This window comes from Panicum virgatum, chromosome 8K (assembly GCF_016808335.1).
Source record: "Panicum virgatum strain AP13 chromosome 8K, P.virgatum_v5, whole genome shotgun sequence".
Taxonomy (NCBI): domain Eukaryota; kingdom Viridiplantae; phylum Streptophyta; class Magnoliopsida; order Poales; family Poaceae; genus Panicum; species Panicum virgatum.
In genome coordinates, this window is record NC_053143.1 from 49,866,763 (window position 1) to 49,882,811 (window position 16,049).

The 16,049-nt window shown below is 45.8% G+C and overlaps 2 protein-coding genes and 2 long non-coding RNA genes across 4 annotated transcripts; 3 read left to right on the forward strand and 1 right to left on the reverse strand.

Moving 5' to 3' along the window:
• Nucleotides 1–3,280: 3,280 nt before the first annotated feature.
• On the forward strand, nucleotides 3,281–4,389 carry LOC120645037. Its single transcript, XM_039921789.1, has 3 exons — nucleotides 3,281–3,385; nucleotides 3,506–3,737; nucleotides 3,821–4,389. The coding sequence occupies exons 2-3, from the start codon at nucleotides 3,516–3,518 to the stop codon at nucleotides 4,259–4,261; spliced, it is 663 nt and encodes a 220-aa protein (XP_039777723.1). The 5' UTR covers nucleotides 3,281–3,385; nucleotides 3,506–3,515; the 3' UTR covers nucleotides 4,262–4,389.
• Nucleotides 4,390–8,299: 3,910 nt separating this feature from the next.
• On the forward strand, nucleotides 8,300–9,047 carry LOC120645039. Its single transcript, XR_005664074.1, has 3 exons — nucleotides 8,300–8,442; nucleotides 8,514–8,861; nucleotides 8,936–9,047. It is a non-coding gene; the product is annotated as an uncharacterized LOC120645039 (long non-coding RNA).
• Nucleotides 9,048–9,101: 54 nt separating this feature from the next.
• Nucleotides 9,102–9,681, forward strand: LOC120645038. The gene is made up of 3 exons (XR_005664073.1): nucleotides 9,102–9,322; nucleotides 9,396–9,506; nucleotides 9,627–9,681. It is a non-coding gene; the product is annotated as an uncharacterized LOC120645038 (long non-coding RNA).
• A 617-nt stretch (nucleotides 9,682–10,298) lies between these two features.
• On the reverse strand, nucleotides 10,299–11,753 carry LOC120645894 (disease resistance protein Pik-2-like). Its single transcript, XM_039922612.1, has 2 exons — nucleotides 11,176–11,753; nucleotides 10,299–11,094 (listed from the first exon to the last, which is right to left on the reverse strand). The coding sequence occupies exons 1-2, from the start codon at nucleotides 11,751–11,753 to the stop codon at nucleotides 10,299–10,301; spliced, it is 1,374 nt and encodes a 457-aa protein (XP_039778546.1).
• Nucleotides 11,754–16,049: the final 4,296 nt, after the last annotated feature.

Below are 16,049 nucleotides of genomic sequence, written 5' to 3' on the forward strand. Positions count from 1 at the left end.
AGATGCCATCAGTGCCGAATGTTCCATCAACTCTTGAGTTGCTGCAGCAGTTAGGCGCGGGCGGAGGGAGAGCTGTAGTGTAGCAGTGGAAAAGACCCGCGCAACAGAGGCATTGGGGCGCAAGGTATGTGAAAACAGAGCTGGGAACGTGAACAAACTATTCGACACCGTGAATAAAATCAGTATCAAACTAACAGCATATGAAGCTATTATCCATGGATTAGATTACCGGAAGGAACAATATTTACTAAATGTCGAATAATTCTCTCATCTGGATTACATCAACAAGAGCCACAACTGAATAACAGACACACGCACCGATCAAAGATTGTCTGTCACCAAACTACGTCAACTTACAGATTCCATTATATGCATGGAACTTTGGGACAAAAGACACATAGAGCTTGATGGTTGTTGGCTTGCCGCACATCACATCTACGGAGGTCGATCATGAAGGGCACCGGCCGGCTGGTATATGTCTACGACACAAGCAAATGACTGCCCCGAGCACACTAGACAACATACGGTGATGCACCTTGTTTCTCCAGCTTCAATACTGCAGCTTTATTGTTCTTGAGTTGGCGCTGCAAACTTTCCTTGAGTGTGGGGCTGTGGGAACCCTTTACTGAGACCTCCTTTAGGTCGGACAATCTTTCTAAGCCAGTAACACTCATCAACGACCCACCACTAAAGCAGTGGACCTTCAGCACCATAAGATCCCCCATTCTACTACTCACTGCAAGAAATCCAGAAACTTTCGGCGGCTATATTTATTATTGGTGGCTAGAGAAAAAGCCGCCGAAAATTAACTTATTTTCGGCGGCATCAGAACTAGCCGCCGAAAATAAAAAAACCCGCCAAAATTAATATAATTTTCGGCGGCTGTAAGGAGGCCACCGAAAATAAGAGCCTAATTATCGGCGGCCTGTACTAGCCGCCGAAAATTAAGGGGTTATACCCCCAGCCGCCCAGCTCTTCTCTCTCCTTTTCCCCCTCTCTCTTCCTTATCCTCGCACCCACCCAGTTCTTCTCTCTCTCTTCCTTATCCTCCCGTTGTTTCCCCCGTCGCGCCGCCCGACCCCAACGCCCGCCGCCGGCGCCCCACGCCGCCAGCCGCCGCCGCCGCCGCCTCCTCGCCCTCCTCCTCCTCCTCCTCCTCCTCCTCCTCCTCCTATTCCCCCGCCGCCAGCCGCTGCCGCCACCGCCCCTTTGCCTCTGGCCGCTCCTTCTCCCCCACCGCCGCAACCGCCTGTACCTCCGCCGCCGGCCTCTCGTTCTCCAGCCGCCAGTACCGCCGCCGCCGCTCGTTCTCCGGCCTCTCCTTCTCCCCCTCCGCCGCCGGTACCGCCGCCGCCGCGCTGTTCCAGCCATCGCCCGGGGTGCCTGGAGATAGTGGTGCGCTCTCCACCCCTGGCGCCGGCCCCCATCACCGCCCCCACCACCGGCGCACCACCCCTTGGTTCTGGCCCCTCCATGGGAACCCTAGGTGCACCGGAGATGGGGGAGGGTTGATTTCGTGTACGTGCCATCGGCATTGGTTGCGGACGTCCTCAACAGTTCATCCGCAGCAACTGGGAGGTCATCTGCAGAAGTTCATCGATCCGCAACACTTCCAAGGTATAGCCCCCCTCCCCTTGAGATTAGTTCTTCTAATTTCATTTTATTTTAGCTGCATAGTTTATCTATGATGGAATAGAAGTTGGATATGCCTGAACTTAGTTTGGTTAACTGTTGTTCTACTTGTAATCGATCGATTGACAATATTCATAATTATCAAGTAATGTTTGGTTCGAATAGCCTTTAGTACCTTTTAGGTACCTTTTAGGTACCTTCAAAGTAGGTACCTTTTAGTATCTTCCAGTGTTGTTATCGCTCCTGTGCTGATTTGATTGTTGGAAAGATAGGAAAAATGGTTCAGTGCTGCTTTGCAAGCAGCTTTAGGAAATGATCGAGCTACTAGTCTTTCTTATCTCTTTCGTTGTTTAAGAAATGTGGATCCTATCATTTCTTTCTTTTGATTATTGACTGCTAGTCTTGTTTCATAAATTCTCCTTCCCAATTAGCCACTTGATGGAATTTAAATAAGATGGACTAGTAAGTTGATAGATTGATTGAGTATACAAGATAACACCAGAGTTCTAATCACCTTCTAACCCAACACCATACTGCATAATAATCTTCATCTGAGTTGCCTTGGCAATGATATCTGAATCTATACGCCTATTTTTTACCACACATAAATGATAGTTTTGAATAACATCGGGTACCTGTTCAAGACCTACTTCATCAACCTATAAAATGCATGGACATAGTCATATCTGATTCCCATAAAAAGGCTTGATTATTTCTCTATACTAGTATGAGGTAAGAAACTAAACTACAACATTGTAATATGATGACTCAATATTTTTATCATGGTATTCAAATGGAAGAAATAGAATCAAAAGCACGGACATTACACATCTTATTCCAAATAAACATAGACAATGAATCAGTGACCAGCCTAACTTACCGAACTACAGAACTATTAGTAACACTGAGCTTTCACAATTAGTCACGATTTCAGGGGATATGCCAGTGGGTGCTGAGTCACCATCTCCTGCTGGTTCCTTGTGGAAATTTGTTGCCACGAGATGGAAAAGGGTCCTGTATCGCAGCAATTATTTGTAGTTCTCTACTAGTACTGAACAACCTACTTATATCGCAGCAATTATTTGTGTGCTAGTGATTTTTTTGTAACTAAAAAAAGGAAAAGTAATAACCTGAACTTGGCTTTGTTCATTTTTTTTGTATTTGTGATGATTGACCAAGTTTCTAACTAATGATTTGTGTGCTGCAGGTATATAAACTTTCCTATGATGATTTCTAGATTTTGGGTTCAATAAACAATCTGTAGATACATTCGCTGTTAAAAGCTGCTTATTATGTTACTAGATGGGCTGGCCGAGATAAACCACTTTTCACCTAAATAGTTACACCAACCGCACTGAGTATAACATAGAACTGTCGCTAAACCACTTTTCACCTGAATGTCACACAATATTATCAGATAAGAATTCAAATAATGGTACTGACGAAGCGTCCATGGGGCAGTGAAGGGGACAGCAACATAAGGGACCGAGTATCCCTCGAGACGTCAAATGCATGGAATCCCGGTGACTGCTGCTCCACTAACTTGTACGTTTGCGACAAAAGGTCCGAACTTCATTATTAATACAAACAGCCCATCACGCCTATGTTATTGACTCTCTGTTATTGACTCTCTCTGCAGTGTCCTTGTTCGCAGCGCTCCTGCACGTGTCAAGGTTTTGCGAGCGTTTACTGCTCCTGAACCCCGTCTAGCAGTTAGCTCCCCCTCGTCGTATGCAAGCTCAAACTCGTTCCAGTAAGTTATTTCGTGAATGCTTGATGTGGCCAAAAGGAACTGTTTACATGATGTCCAGAACTTATGATTGTTTTCTTTTTGGGTTAACCGAGTTACATGTCAATGTTGTTTCCATTCCAGCTGTAGGTCCATGGACAAGGTGGAGTTTGACGATGTCACGGACAGATTACTGCTACGTGTCATGAATGGCACTAAGGGGTTCATCTGTAGTGAGTACACATGGGATCCCGTCGCTAATGAATGTGTCCAGCCCTTCATTATTAATGCGAGAAGTGATCTGCACCTGGAAATTTCGTCCACGCAAGTCAAAGAGAGAATTGTCCACCTGCAAGAAAAGTTCCGCCAACACAAGGTGACCACTTCAATGAAGGCCATACTGGTTAATTACTAAAGCTTAGTAAAGTTTTCTAACCATCATGCCATTTGGTGATGCAGAGAGGTGAAGCGAACTTCGGAGCAAATATCGATATTGCGGAAAAAGTGTTCGGGGACCAGATAGACTCTCTCCCACCATCGTTGGAAATAGATGCACCTCGATTATCTATTCCACTATACGAGCATAGGAAACGTTCGTCCACTGATGGAGGTGCAGAGACCAGCAGGCGACCGAGCAAATCTCGTCGTTCTGCTGGCCCTTCCTATTCTAGATGCAGTGATGATGCCATCAGTCCTGAATTTGCTAAGTTGATGGACAGTGAATTTAGTATGTCTCGTTGTGTTGCCAAACTTCAGAGGCTTGGTTTCAAAGACCCAAGACTTTTCGAGGCTATCGATTTGCTAAAGGTTGACCTAGAAGCGCGTGAAATATTCATGACGCTAGCGGACGAGACCGCAAAAGGATATGTCAACCGTCTCCTCGGCGTCGAAGGCAGCTAAATTTAGGAGTTGTGGCTAAATTTAGGAGTTGTATGGGAAGACATTGTGATGACCTGTGAATGTGCTTTGGAGCTTGTAATGAGATTTGGAGCGGTGCTTTGGAGCTTGTACTTGTGTTATGTGAATCATATGTGCTGATGTTGATGTGGGCATTGTTTGCATGTGTGTGTTATCGTAGGGATGCTAATTAGGTAGTTGCTAATTAGGCCGGGGGCCCGCGCTCTCCGTTCCTTTCTCTCCGGCCCGGCCCGCGCTCTCCGTTCCCTTCTCTCTCTTTGTGGCGCGGACCCCACACGTCAGCGCCCTTCTCCTTCTTCCCATGTTCTCCTCCCCCCCCCCCGCGCTATCAGTTTTGGATCTCGACTGGCTCCGCCAAGATCTGACGCCGCGGCCAAGATCTGACGCCGCCTCGCCCTCCGCCCCGGCCTCCGCCGCCGGTCGCCTCACCCGGCCGCGCCCCGGCCCCCGGCCTCCCGCGGCGGCGTCCCCGCTCCCGGGCCTGCAGCGCGCCGCTGCCCCCTCCCAGTGCCGCCGCCGCCTCGCCCTCCCGCCCCGACGCTCCAGCGCCGCCTCACCGGCCCACCCCGGCCCGCCTTACCCTCCTGCCGCCTATTCAGGTCCATGCACTCTGCATTCTCTCCTATTAATCATTTTTTTTTGCTATATTTAAGAGAAATATTGTACTCTGCATTCTCTCCTATTAACATGGAAATTACTTAACAGTAAGTGATTAATATAAACTAGAAACTCTCCTATCAAAAGCATGGTGTATGAGTACAATATAAATCCAGAGGTCAAGCATTTTGGGTGCATCATAGACATGCTAGGTAGGGCTGGACGGTTGAGTCAGGCTGAGCAAATAATAGAGGGGTTGCCTGTGGAGGTTAATGTAATTGTATGGAGGACACTGTTGGGTTGTTGCAGTAAGTATGGAAAAATTGAGATGGGGCAGAGGGCAATAAAGAAGATACTAAACTTAGAAAAAGTATCTGGAGGTGATTTTGCTGTTTTGTCTAATATGTTTAATGAGCTTGGTTGGTTCAGTGATGCTGAACAAGTGCGAAAGCTAGTAGATGAGAGGAAAACTATTAAGGTTCCTGGACTTGCTTTGGTTGGTGAAATTAGGCAGTTAGTTTGATAAGAACCAAATCTTGGGAGGAAGCTCTCTCAAAATTTTGTTGCAACCTTACTACATTATAACTCTCTCTCCCTGTAGTATGCAACTTTCAGGCAATAGCTAACTCTCCTAGCTGGAATCCTCGTATCGCACATGCTAATATTTCCCGTGAGCAATTGCCTGACCGTGTGTTGGCCTCCCCTATGTTTAAATTATTTTTAAGGTAAAAACCATTGTTAGTACTGGATCTCTCACCCACTACTAAAAGGCAAGTGTTTTGGCCTCGGTTTCATTGTACTAGTTTCAAAACAGAGACTAGCTTCTAATAAAAAAACAGAGACTAGCCACTCTCAGAGTTTTAGAACATGTACAAATAGGCTGTTCTGCAGCAGTGAGTGTTGGACCAGCTTGTAATAAAAAATACAGGCATATGGTTATTTAGTTGCATTCTAGTGGATATGTAGATGCCAATACATCTGAGAGTGGCGGCCAATGCATAGGTAGCACACAAGTGTCTCATATATAGATGTATAACTTAACATAATTGATGCTATTGCTAATTTGCTATCCATGGTGGGTTAAAATTTGCTAATTGTCTATTCAGGGTTCAAATTTTCATCAAATTAGGATTCTGTCCACCGGCACAACAAGTATGGGTGATGATCGCCGGTGGATGTATGATGGTTGGAATATAAATCAGGCTCACTCAGATGAATGGATAGCTAAGAGTAACGATTTCATCAATCGTGCCTTCTCTTTGTCAACTATCAATAAGATTCGGTGTCCATGTAGTAAATGTCAGAACGCGAAACTGTTGGACAAGGTCACAGTGAGCAAACACCTATGTCGCAATGGTTTCATGCCATATTATGAAACATGGGTGTTTCACGGCGAGGAATACAGTACAGTTGCAGTACAAGAGGAGGAGAACGATTGGGAGGGCATTGATAGGATGGACGAGATGCTTGACGATATGCAGCCAGAATTCAACCTGAACACTGAGGATGAGCCAACGCCGGAGGTTACTGAGTTCTTCAGGCTCCTGAAAGCTTCGGAAGAGCCATTACATGAACACACGAAAGTGACCTTACTCGCTTTCGTGACCCGGCTCATGGCTATTAAGTCCAAGTTTTTTTTCTCCAATAATTGCTACAACGAGCTCATGAAATTAGTTGGGGATGTCCTTCCGCAGCCTCATATGCTGCCCAAAGACATGTACCAATCCAAGAAACTACTGAAAGGACTCGGTATGCGTTATCAGAAGATTGATGTCTGTCCAGATAACTGCATGCTTTTCTGGAAGGAGCACAAGAGAGAGCAGAAGTGCTTGAAATGTGGCAAAATGAGGTACGTCGAGGTCGTCCTCGTGCTGCCACAGTTAACTCTGGAGTTGTGACTAGGGCAGTCGATGCAGAAGGACGAGAAATTAACTACTACGGAATCATTCAAAACATTCTCGAGTTCAGTTTTGCAGGCGACAAGAAACTGGAAGTATTCTTCTTTGATTGCAAATGGTTTGATAGCATTCATGGGATTCGACAAAACCAGTTCGGCATGGTTGAAATCAAACACAGCGAACATCTATCTGGCAATGACAACTTCGTCCTTGCGCACCAGGTCGAGCAGGTGTATTATTTGTCATACCCATGTCAAAAGCTAGATGCTTGGTGGGTAGTGTACAAAGTGAATCCTCGAGAACGGTTACATACTCCTGCTGAAGCTGCTTATCATATCGAGAACGACAACGTTGATGAGGCCTATCAAGAAGAAGAAATGCCAATGTCTTTTGATATCGAGCCTGGTGCAGGACTTGATTCTTTAGTTGGAGGCGGTGACGATGTCACCGTTCTACATAGACGGAAACGACTACCTACCTAGAGAAAAGCTAGGAGGTGTACCGTAGGACGGAGGGGACTACTTGATCGTGATGCTCATGAATTTTGAGGAGTAAAACTTGTTTTGGTAAATGTTTTCCATGTGTTCTTATGTTGCTTAATTATACTTTACATAATTGTCGGACTAACTTCTACTTTGATTCACTTAACAGGATGAACCGCAGGATCAAGGAAGTCGCGAACAGAGTTGTGACCAAGGCGAGCAAGGCGAGCAAGTCACTTTTTCAAGGGATTTCTTCAAGCAGCACCAGGCGGGAAGCGTTGATGCGATGTCTGCACCCAGAGTTGCAAGACACACCTATTGCGCTTCAAAGATCTGATGATGAAGATGAGGAGTACGAGGGCGGAGAGGGTGGAGAGGAGGAAGAGGGTGGACAGGAGGATGAGGGTGGACAGGAGGATGAGGGTGGAGAGGAGGAGGAGAGTGGACAGGAGGAAGAGGATGAGGGTGGAGAGGAGGAGGAGGAGGAGGATGACGAGGACTCGTTGGGTGGAGATTCGGCCAGAAGCTCCGAATTTATGCGGCTGAGGCTTCGGAAGAGCCACGTCGTTTGCCCGCCTTCGATACCTACACGGCCGGATGACAGGGTGCTGATTATCCCAACCGGAGACGGGTACGAATAACTTTGCTTGTTTAGATTATTTAATTCTATACATGATGCTTTTTTTAATTATCTTTGTCCAGCTCGTGGCAGGATACGGGGTTTGACGGCAGAGGTCACCATAGGCAGGTTAACGCCGTCTTGGGTAACCTCTGTCGTTTGCACAACCCGGGAGTTGTGACGAACAAGCACGGTGAGCCTATTGCGTGCACAGCGTGGAAGGACTTTGCACTTGCTCCAGATGCACGGTTTGGAAATGCGCAGGGAGCAGTCAAGGATGCCTTCTGGGTAAATTACTTGGTCTTTTTTGATATTTGTGTCATTTTTATAAATACTGCACTAACAATATTAATTCTGATATTGTAGAAACGTTACCGTGTGGATCCTGCAGACAAGGAGCATGCAGATCGTGTCCTTGACGTCTGTGCAAAGAAGGTTTGCAGAGGTGCATTCTCAAATGCAAGACTCCAGGTTACAAATCAGTTCATGAAGACGGTGAAAGGGCTTCCAGTATTCCATTTTCGGCAGTATTCAGATATCTATTTGACCGCAGAGGAGTACCAACAGGTAAAGGATATCCGTGATCAAGTTTACTCATTTACCTTAAGAATATCTGAATTACATTAATATGTGTGCAGGTCCAACTCCCGTGGTTGGAGGACCGTCCAGATGCTTATCGGGCCCTTTGTGTACTATGGGCTTCTGAAGCATTTCAAGAGAAATCAAAGAAGAAAAGACACTGTGCCACGAAGGGTGTCAACCATACGTTTGGAGGCGATGGATACATTCGTACGGCTAAACGAATGGTAAGACAGTACAGAGCTCTTTCATAAACCTATATATAGTTATATGCTACTAATTGCTAAAAGCAGGAAGTGGCAACTGGTGTCGAGCCATCACCCATCGATGTGTATCTCCGGGGGCATAGGGGACCAGACCCGGCACATCCGGAGGTCCTATGTAGTCAGCAAGCGTCAGACCGATTGGTTAGTTGTTCGCTATTTAGAAATAGTTCTCAAACATTCAAACTCTAAGTTCGAAATTTGTTTTATAATTGCAGGAGCTATATGGGCAGGAGATGATTAGACGCCATGGTGAAAACTTCGATTGGCGGAAGGGACCTATTGATCCAGAGGCGTTGCATGCTAGCGGTGGTGGAAAGGCGCATGGACAGTGAGATCACTATCTCTTAAATTGTTTTCTTACTACAATTAAAATTTCATACTTTGAATTTTGAAAGTACTCCATGTTTACCGGGGTGGTCGACTCGAGAGACATTCAAACACGTAGGGGATCTTCCTCTCAGAGTTCGGGTTGTACTTCGAGCCGATATCGCCGCACGGAGCAAGATGCCGTCATCGAGAATCTGCAAGAGGCGCTGAGGGCGCAAAACGAGTATAACTTATGGCAGCAAGAGTACCAGAGGCAGCAGCAAGATTGGATTGCTGTAAGTATGATTCCTGAACAATTAGCATTTCGACCATTCCTCACTTTGTGTTACTAACCGGTTGCATTTACAGTCGGTGTTACAGCAGCAGCATGGCCATGGAAATATCTTGCCACCGCCACCACCACTGCCACCTCCGCCAGTGTTGCCTGAGTTATATCCTCTGAGACCTCCTGCAGCCGAGGTTCGATTAACTGCCAGAAATTCAGTTTAATTAACCCAATGCTGTTGAATTTAGTTGATTCTAAACACATGTAGTCAATATAGCCGAATCAGTAAATCAATTTCATCTCCTATACACTAGGGATCAGGAGTAAATGTGAGAGACATCAGCCAATCCCCTCCAGCACAAGTACGAAACACACCTAGAGAGGAGGTTAGTTTGTTAGTTCTCAATAGCTATTGGTTACTTATAATTGATAACTCCTAATTTCTCTCTAATACCGGACTTTTCTCCTATTAACAGGATGATCGGGCTACTGACTGCCCCAACAATCTATTCGCTTCCGGAGGTAGCGGGCACAACTCCAATGACCCTCAAATGCCGTGATATATGCCTTCTTTGCTGAACTTTCTTTTGTTACCTAGCTTGTAATGACCTATGAATGTGCTTTGGAGCTTGTAATGAGATTTGGAGCGGTGCTTTGGAGCTTGTACTTTGTTATGTGAATCATATGTGCTGAGATTTGATTATTGTCGTCTATTGTTGCGAGATTGTTTATCTATTGATGTGTGAATGTTATATGGATTATTATCTGTTGATGATATTAACAAAATATGGGTCGTATTTGACCTGGAAATACTTTTATTTTCGGCGGTCTGGACAAAACCGCCGAAAATAAACCTGAATTATTTTCGGCGGATCGGTTGAACCGCCGAAACTTAACCTGGCTAATTTTCGGCGGCTACACAGACCGCCGAAAGTTAAAGTGGCGAGGACAATTTTCGGCGGTTCACCTGAAGCCGCCGAAAATTATCAACTTTCGGCGGGGCCGCCGAAAATTGTGCTAATTTTCGGCTGTCCATTTCCGGCATCCAAATCCCGCCGAAAATTAGCTAAAAGCCGCCGAAAATTACCTGTTTTCGGCGGTAGTAGCTTATTTTCGGCGGTTTTTGGCCGCCGAAAGTATCTGGATTTCTTGTAGTGACTATCAAACTGAAGATGCAAGCTGGTGCAGCAAAATACCTCGAGGACCTCGAGTCGCTGGCTCTCTAAGAAAGAGAGGCGACCATTTTCATCACCACGATGAACATAAAGCTGTAGAATACGTAGCTTCGGCAGGTCGGTCATGGCATGAATGCTCTCTTCGTCTACCGTAGTCACCTGAACAGTCAGTCTTGTGAGATTGTGAAGCTGCTCGAACCACGCAGGTAACGTGCTGGGATAATAACCATACAACTTAAGGCACTGCAGGTTCTTCAGAGGCGGGGAACTGCCATCAAGACAACCTGCAATATTGTCCTTGTCGAGCCACGGTGACAAGGACTCCAAATGGCCGTGATTTGCGATGGCAGAAAAGAAACGCTCGCTGTTTCGCCTGTTGATCCCATATACTCCGAGCTTGTGCAGTTGGGTCAGGTTCTTGAGCTCTTCTACAGTGGCCTTCCCACCAACAGCATTGAAATTGACAACACCCAGCGTGTGCAAGGCCGTGAGTTGCCCGATCCCTCCAGGCACCTCGACTCCAGCATTACGAGTTCCACCAGCAAGTTGCCGTCGGCGTAACATGGACAGCCAGGACACGGAAGAAGGTGGCTGCTTTCCGCTGCTCCTTGCCATTGCCGGAAACTTTGTTGTTGACGAGCCCTCTGCTCGTAAGCTCCCAGCGGTGTCATATTCACCATTATCCAGCGGTGCCGTGGTCCCGGCACGAACATACTGGAGCTTCTGTAGCTTGACGATGCTTGATGGCAGCGCGACAACAGAGGTGTGTCTGATATCCAGGGTCTGGAGCTGCCTCAGGCGACCCAAGGACTTGGGAAGACGATGGATCATCTTGCATCCTCGCAGGGAGAGGAACTTGAGTCGAGGCAGTACCTTACCGATTTGCTCAAGGTCGCCATCTACTAAACCTGACACATCCTCCAGATCCAGTGCCCTGAGAAGCTTCATGTTAGCGGACATGAAGAACCTTTCCCATTTACCAAAAACTGTTAGTGACCGTAGACGTGAGAAGTCGATGCTGCTCAACACATTGGCATCTCTGTCCCAGCTTCTCCCGATAACCATGTGCCGTCCTGCGCGCAGTGTGTTCATGCTGCAATAATGGCCCTCCAGCCAAAAGACATGGTTGTCTTCCATAGGCCGCGAGATGATGTACTCCCGAAAGAAACCATTGACCTGACACACTTGCATTATCTTGTCATCTTGCAAAATGGAGCTTACTGTCTGCGGTGCGTGCTGGACTATGCTCAGGTTGACAAGCTCCATGAAGAACTGTTAGGTTCTATCTCTCTGGAGTTCTACACTGGATTATGTTCTAGGTATAAATCTGGTACTAGAGTACAAGTTCTGAGTAGATAAACAAGAGTTCATGGCCCTAGACTAGTACAAAGAAAAAGAGGGAGAGAGGACGAAGCAGACCGTCGGTTGGCGGCAGAGTGGACGAGCTGGTGCCGGTGGGCGCCATCGCGTCGATGGAGGCGAGAATGACGTCTAGAAAGTCGGGGTCGGCGAGGTGCTTGTCAACGAGGTCGCGATCCGGCGATGGCGGTGTACGGCGCGGGTAGCGGTACCCCTCCGGCCTCCACCGGCACTGCCCAGGGACGGAGGTCGTCGTGGTGGCGGCGCGAGGTCCTGGCGGTGCTTCCCGTCGGCCGAGCGCTACCCTAGATCGGTAGGGTTTGTGAGGAGGACTAGTGGCGACGGCGAACGTTGGTTCTCGTGCCTGGCACCCTCCCCTTCTTCATATAGCGCTGGCGACGGGGGCCCACCAGTCACAAACGGACTGGGCGCCCCGATCAGGTGCGGTCAAGGGGTCCGACCCGATCTTTGGATCGGGCCAGAGATCAATCCCAACATTCTCCCCCTTGATCTCTTCTTGTTTCTTATTCTTATTCTTCATCTGAATCATTCCATCACAGATCAGCGTATAGGGCGTGCCTCGTTATGACAATTATTACTGTCAGATTAACAGCCACAATCAGCTTTCTGGTCTGAAACAAAATTCTTTTCTTCGGGCCATTCTTCGTCCAGGAATCATATGTTTTCCCTTAAACCCATGCCGGCTAAGTGTTCTCTGAACACATTTGGTGGTAGGCCTTTTGTAAGCGGATCCGCTAACATCTTGTTCGTTCTGATATGTTCTAAACAAATTGTTTCATCCTGGATTTGCTCCTTAACAACATAAAACTTTATGTCGATGTGTTTGGCAGCACCACTCGACTTGTTGTTATGAGCGTAAAATACTACTGGTTCATTAACGCAGTATAACTTCAGTGGTTTTTCTATACTGTCGACCACTCTTAAACCGAGTACAAATTTCTTAAGCCATGTGACCTGCCCGGAGGCCTCGTAACATTCTACAATTTCTGCATACATCGTGGAAGATGTTGTAACTGACTGTTTATAGCTCTTCCACGATAGTGCTCCCTTTGCAAGAGTGAAGATGTATCCAGACGTGGATTTTCTGTCATCTACATCTCCTGCAAAGTCTGAATCTGAATATCCTTCTATTTCTAGAGATTCTGATTTTCTATATGTTAGCACGAGGCCAGTAGTGCCCCTCACACAGCGTAAAGCTTTCTTTACCATTTTCCAGTGCTCTATGCCCGGATCACTTTGGTATCTGCCAAGTACCCCGGTAACAAAACTTAAGTCAGGGCGAGTGCACACTTGTGCATACCGTAAGCTTCCGACAGCTAAAGCATAAGGCACTGCCTTCATTTACTCGAGCTCATACTGATTCTTGGGACACTGATGTTTCCCGAAACTGTCGCCCTTGACTATTGGAGCAGGTGTGGGCTTGCTCGCATGCATACCGTATTTCTATAATACCTTTTCTAAGTATGCTTTCTGCGACAATCCTAATACCCCCTTTCTTCTATCTCGGTGTATCTCGATTCCTAAAACGAATGAGGCTTCACCAAGATCTTTCATATCAAAGTTCGAGGACAAAAATTTCTTAGTCTCCAGTAGTAGATTAACATCACTGCTAGCTAGCAGAATGTCATCCACATACAGGATGAGGAAGATAAACCTCCCATTCTTAAAATTTGCATAAATGCAATTGTCCTCTTCATTTTTTTAAATCCAAACTCTGATTGTTTCATCAAATTTCAAGGTCCACTGCCTTGAGGCTTGCTTTAAGCCATAAATTGATTTTTTTAGGTGGCATCCTAAATTTTCTTGGCCTTTCACAACAAAACCTTTCGGTTGTGCCATGTAGATGTCTTCATATAGATCCCCGTTTAGGAATGCCGTATTCATATCCATCTGATGTAATTCTAAGTCATAATGAGCCACTAAGGCCATTATTATTCTGAAGGAATCTTTACATGAGACAGGAGAAAATGTCTCATTGTAATATATTCCTTCTCTCTGTGTGAAGCCTTTTGCCACGAGTCGCGCCTTATATCTTTCTTTATTTCCTTTGGAGTCACACTTCGCTTTGTAGACCCACTTGCAGCCTACTATTTTGGCTCCTTTGGAAATTTCTTCTAACTCCCAAACTTTATTGGTACTCATTGCTTTCATTTCATCTTCCATGGCTGCAAACCACTTGGATGAATTTGCGCTTTTCATGGTTTCTTCAAATGAGGTGGGATCACACTCAATTTGTATTTCTTCGCTATTATAGACTTCATAATCGTCAGGAATAGCAGATCTTCTAGTTCTTTGTGGCCTTTGTGGGGCCACTGCAACTGGTATTTCTGGTACAGGAGGCTGCTGTTGCTCCCCTCATCCGCGGCAACGGGTTCTGTTTGATCATGAGGAATGGGGTCCTCATTCTCATTTGCTGCCACATTGGGAGAACTAACAACAGGCGTTGGCACTGCAGTTCTCTGCACTACTGGTGCCACAGCCACAAGTAAGCAGAAATAAGGCTCTTGAGTCATCGGAGTAGGGACGAATACCCGCTTCTCCTCGAGATCAATTTTTCTGGCTACCATGCTCCCCCTGATCATCTGATCTTCTAGAAAGGCAGCATGTCTTGTTTCTACAAATTTCGTGTGTCTGTCAGGGCAGTAGAAACGATACCCTTTCGATTTTTCTGGATAGCCAATAAAATGGCAACTAACTGTCTTGGGATCTAGTTTCCCAATGTTTGGATTAAACACTTTGGCCTCAGCCGGACAGCCCCACACTTGTAAATGATTAAGTGAGGGTTCTCTTCCTGTCCATAATTCATACGGTGTTTTCAGCACCGATTTACTTGGCACGCGATTAAGTATGTAGATGGCGGTTTTTAACGCCTCCATCCACAAGTTAATCGGTAGTGTGGAGTAGCTCATCATGTTTCTTACCATATCCATCAGGGTACGGTTTCTTCTTTCTGCTACTCCGTTCTGCTGAGGCTCGCCCGGTATGGAATACTGGGCAACTATGCCATTCTCCTGTAGGAACCTCGCAAAAGGTCCAGGAACTTGGCCATACGGGGTATGCCGCCCGTAGTATTCTTCCCCACGGTCGGATCTGACAATCTTGATCTTTAAATCATGTTGATTTTCTACTTCTGCTTTAAATATCTTAAATTTATCCAACGCTTCTGATCGTTCTTTTATTGGATAAATATAGCCATAATGCGAATAATTGTCTGTAAATGTTATGAATGAATCATAGCCATCTACAGTAGTGACAGGGAATGATCCACAAATATCTGTGTGGATTATTTCTAAAATTCTCTCACTTCGTTTGGCGCCTTTCTTTATGTTCTTGACATATTTTCCTTTAATGCAATCGATACATTGTTCTAAATCTGAAAATTCTAACGGTGGAAGAATTGATGCTTTTACTAAGCGCTCTATTCCCCCACCTCTAAATATGGCCTAAATAATAGTGCCATAATTTTGATGAGATTGCATCAATTCTTTTACGTTTCTTAGTACCATTTCCGCATGAGGAGGAATTCTCATTCTTAGGATTTACAACATTAACACTCTCAAATAATGAAAGTAAGTACAACTTGTCTTGTCAGAAGGCAAGACCAACACATTCCTTATTAAAGTGTATCTCACACTTGCCATCTCCAAAATGACAAGCAATCAAATCATCATCCAACTTAGACACACTAATTAAGTTTCTTTGCAACGACGGTACATAAAGAACATCTCTCAAATGAAGTACAAAGCCATCATGTAATTCTAAATGAAATTCTACGATGGCTTCAACTTCAGCTTCTACACCATTCGCCACTTTAATTCTTCTTTCTCCTTTTGGCAGGGTCTGGCTCATACTTTCCCCTGTAATGAATTAGAACAATGAGTAGTTGCTCCAGAATCAATCCACCAAGTGGATTTATCATAATTCAAAAACAGGGATTCATCTACAAAAGTAATAATGTCCTCACCGTTTCTTAACAGCTCCTTCAGAAACTCTGGGCATTCCCTCTTATAGTGCCCTTTTTTCTTGCATTTGAGGCACTGGTCTTTATCAACTGGGAATGTTGACCAATCAATTTCGTGTGGAGGTGGTTTGGAAGGACCACTTTCATACTGATTCTTGCTTGGCGGGAAGGGCTTCTTGTAGTTCTGGTAATTTTTTTGGGGGGTTTTTTCTTCTGGTGCT

Excerpts from the sequence above, each read along its gene's own strand:
- LOC120645037 (XM_039921789.1), top strand. The coding sequence starts at position 3,516 with ATGGACAAGGTGGAGTTTGACGATGTCACGGACAGATTACTGCTACGT. Across the intron at positions 3,738-3,820 it reads AAAAGTTCCGCCAACACAAG|AGAGGTGAAGCGAACTTCGG; the intron begins GTGACCACTTCA and ends TTGGTGATGCAG.
- LOC120645894 (XM_039922612.1), bottom strand. The coding sequence starts at position 11,753 with ATGGAGCTTGTCAACCTGAGCATAGTCCAGCACGCACCGCAGACAGTA. Across the intron at positions 11,095-11,175 it reads CGTGCCGGGACCACGGCACC|GAGCAGCGGAAAGCAGCCAC; the intron begins GCTGGATAATGG and ends GGCAATGGCAAG.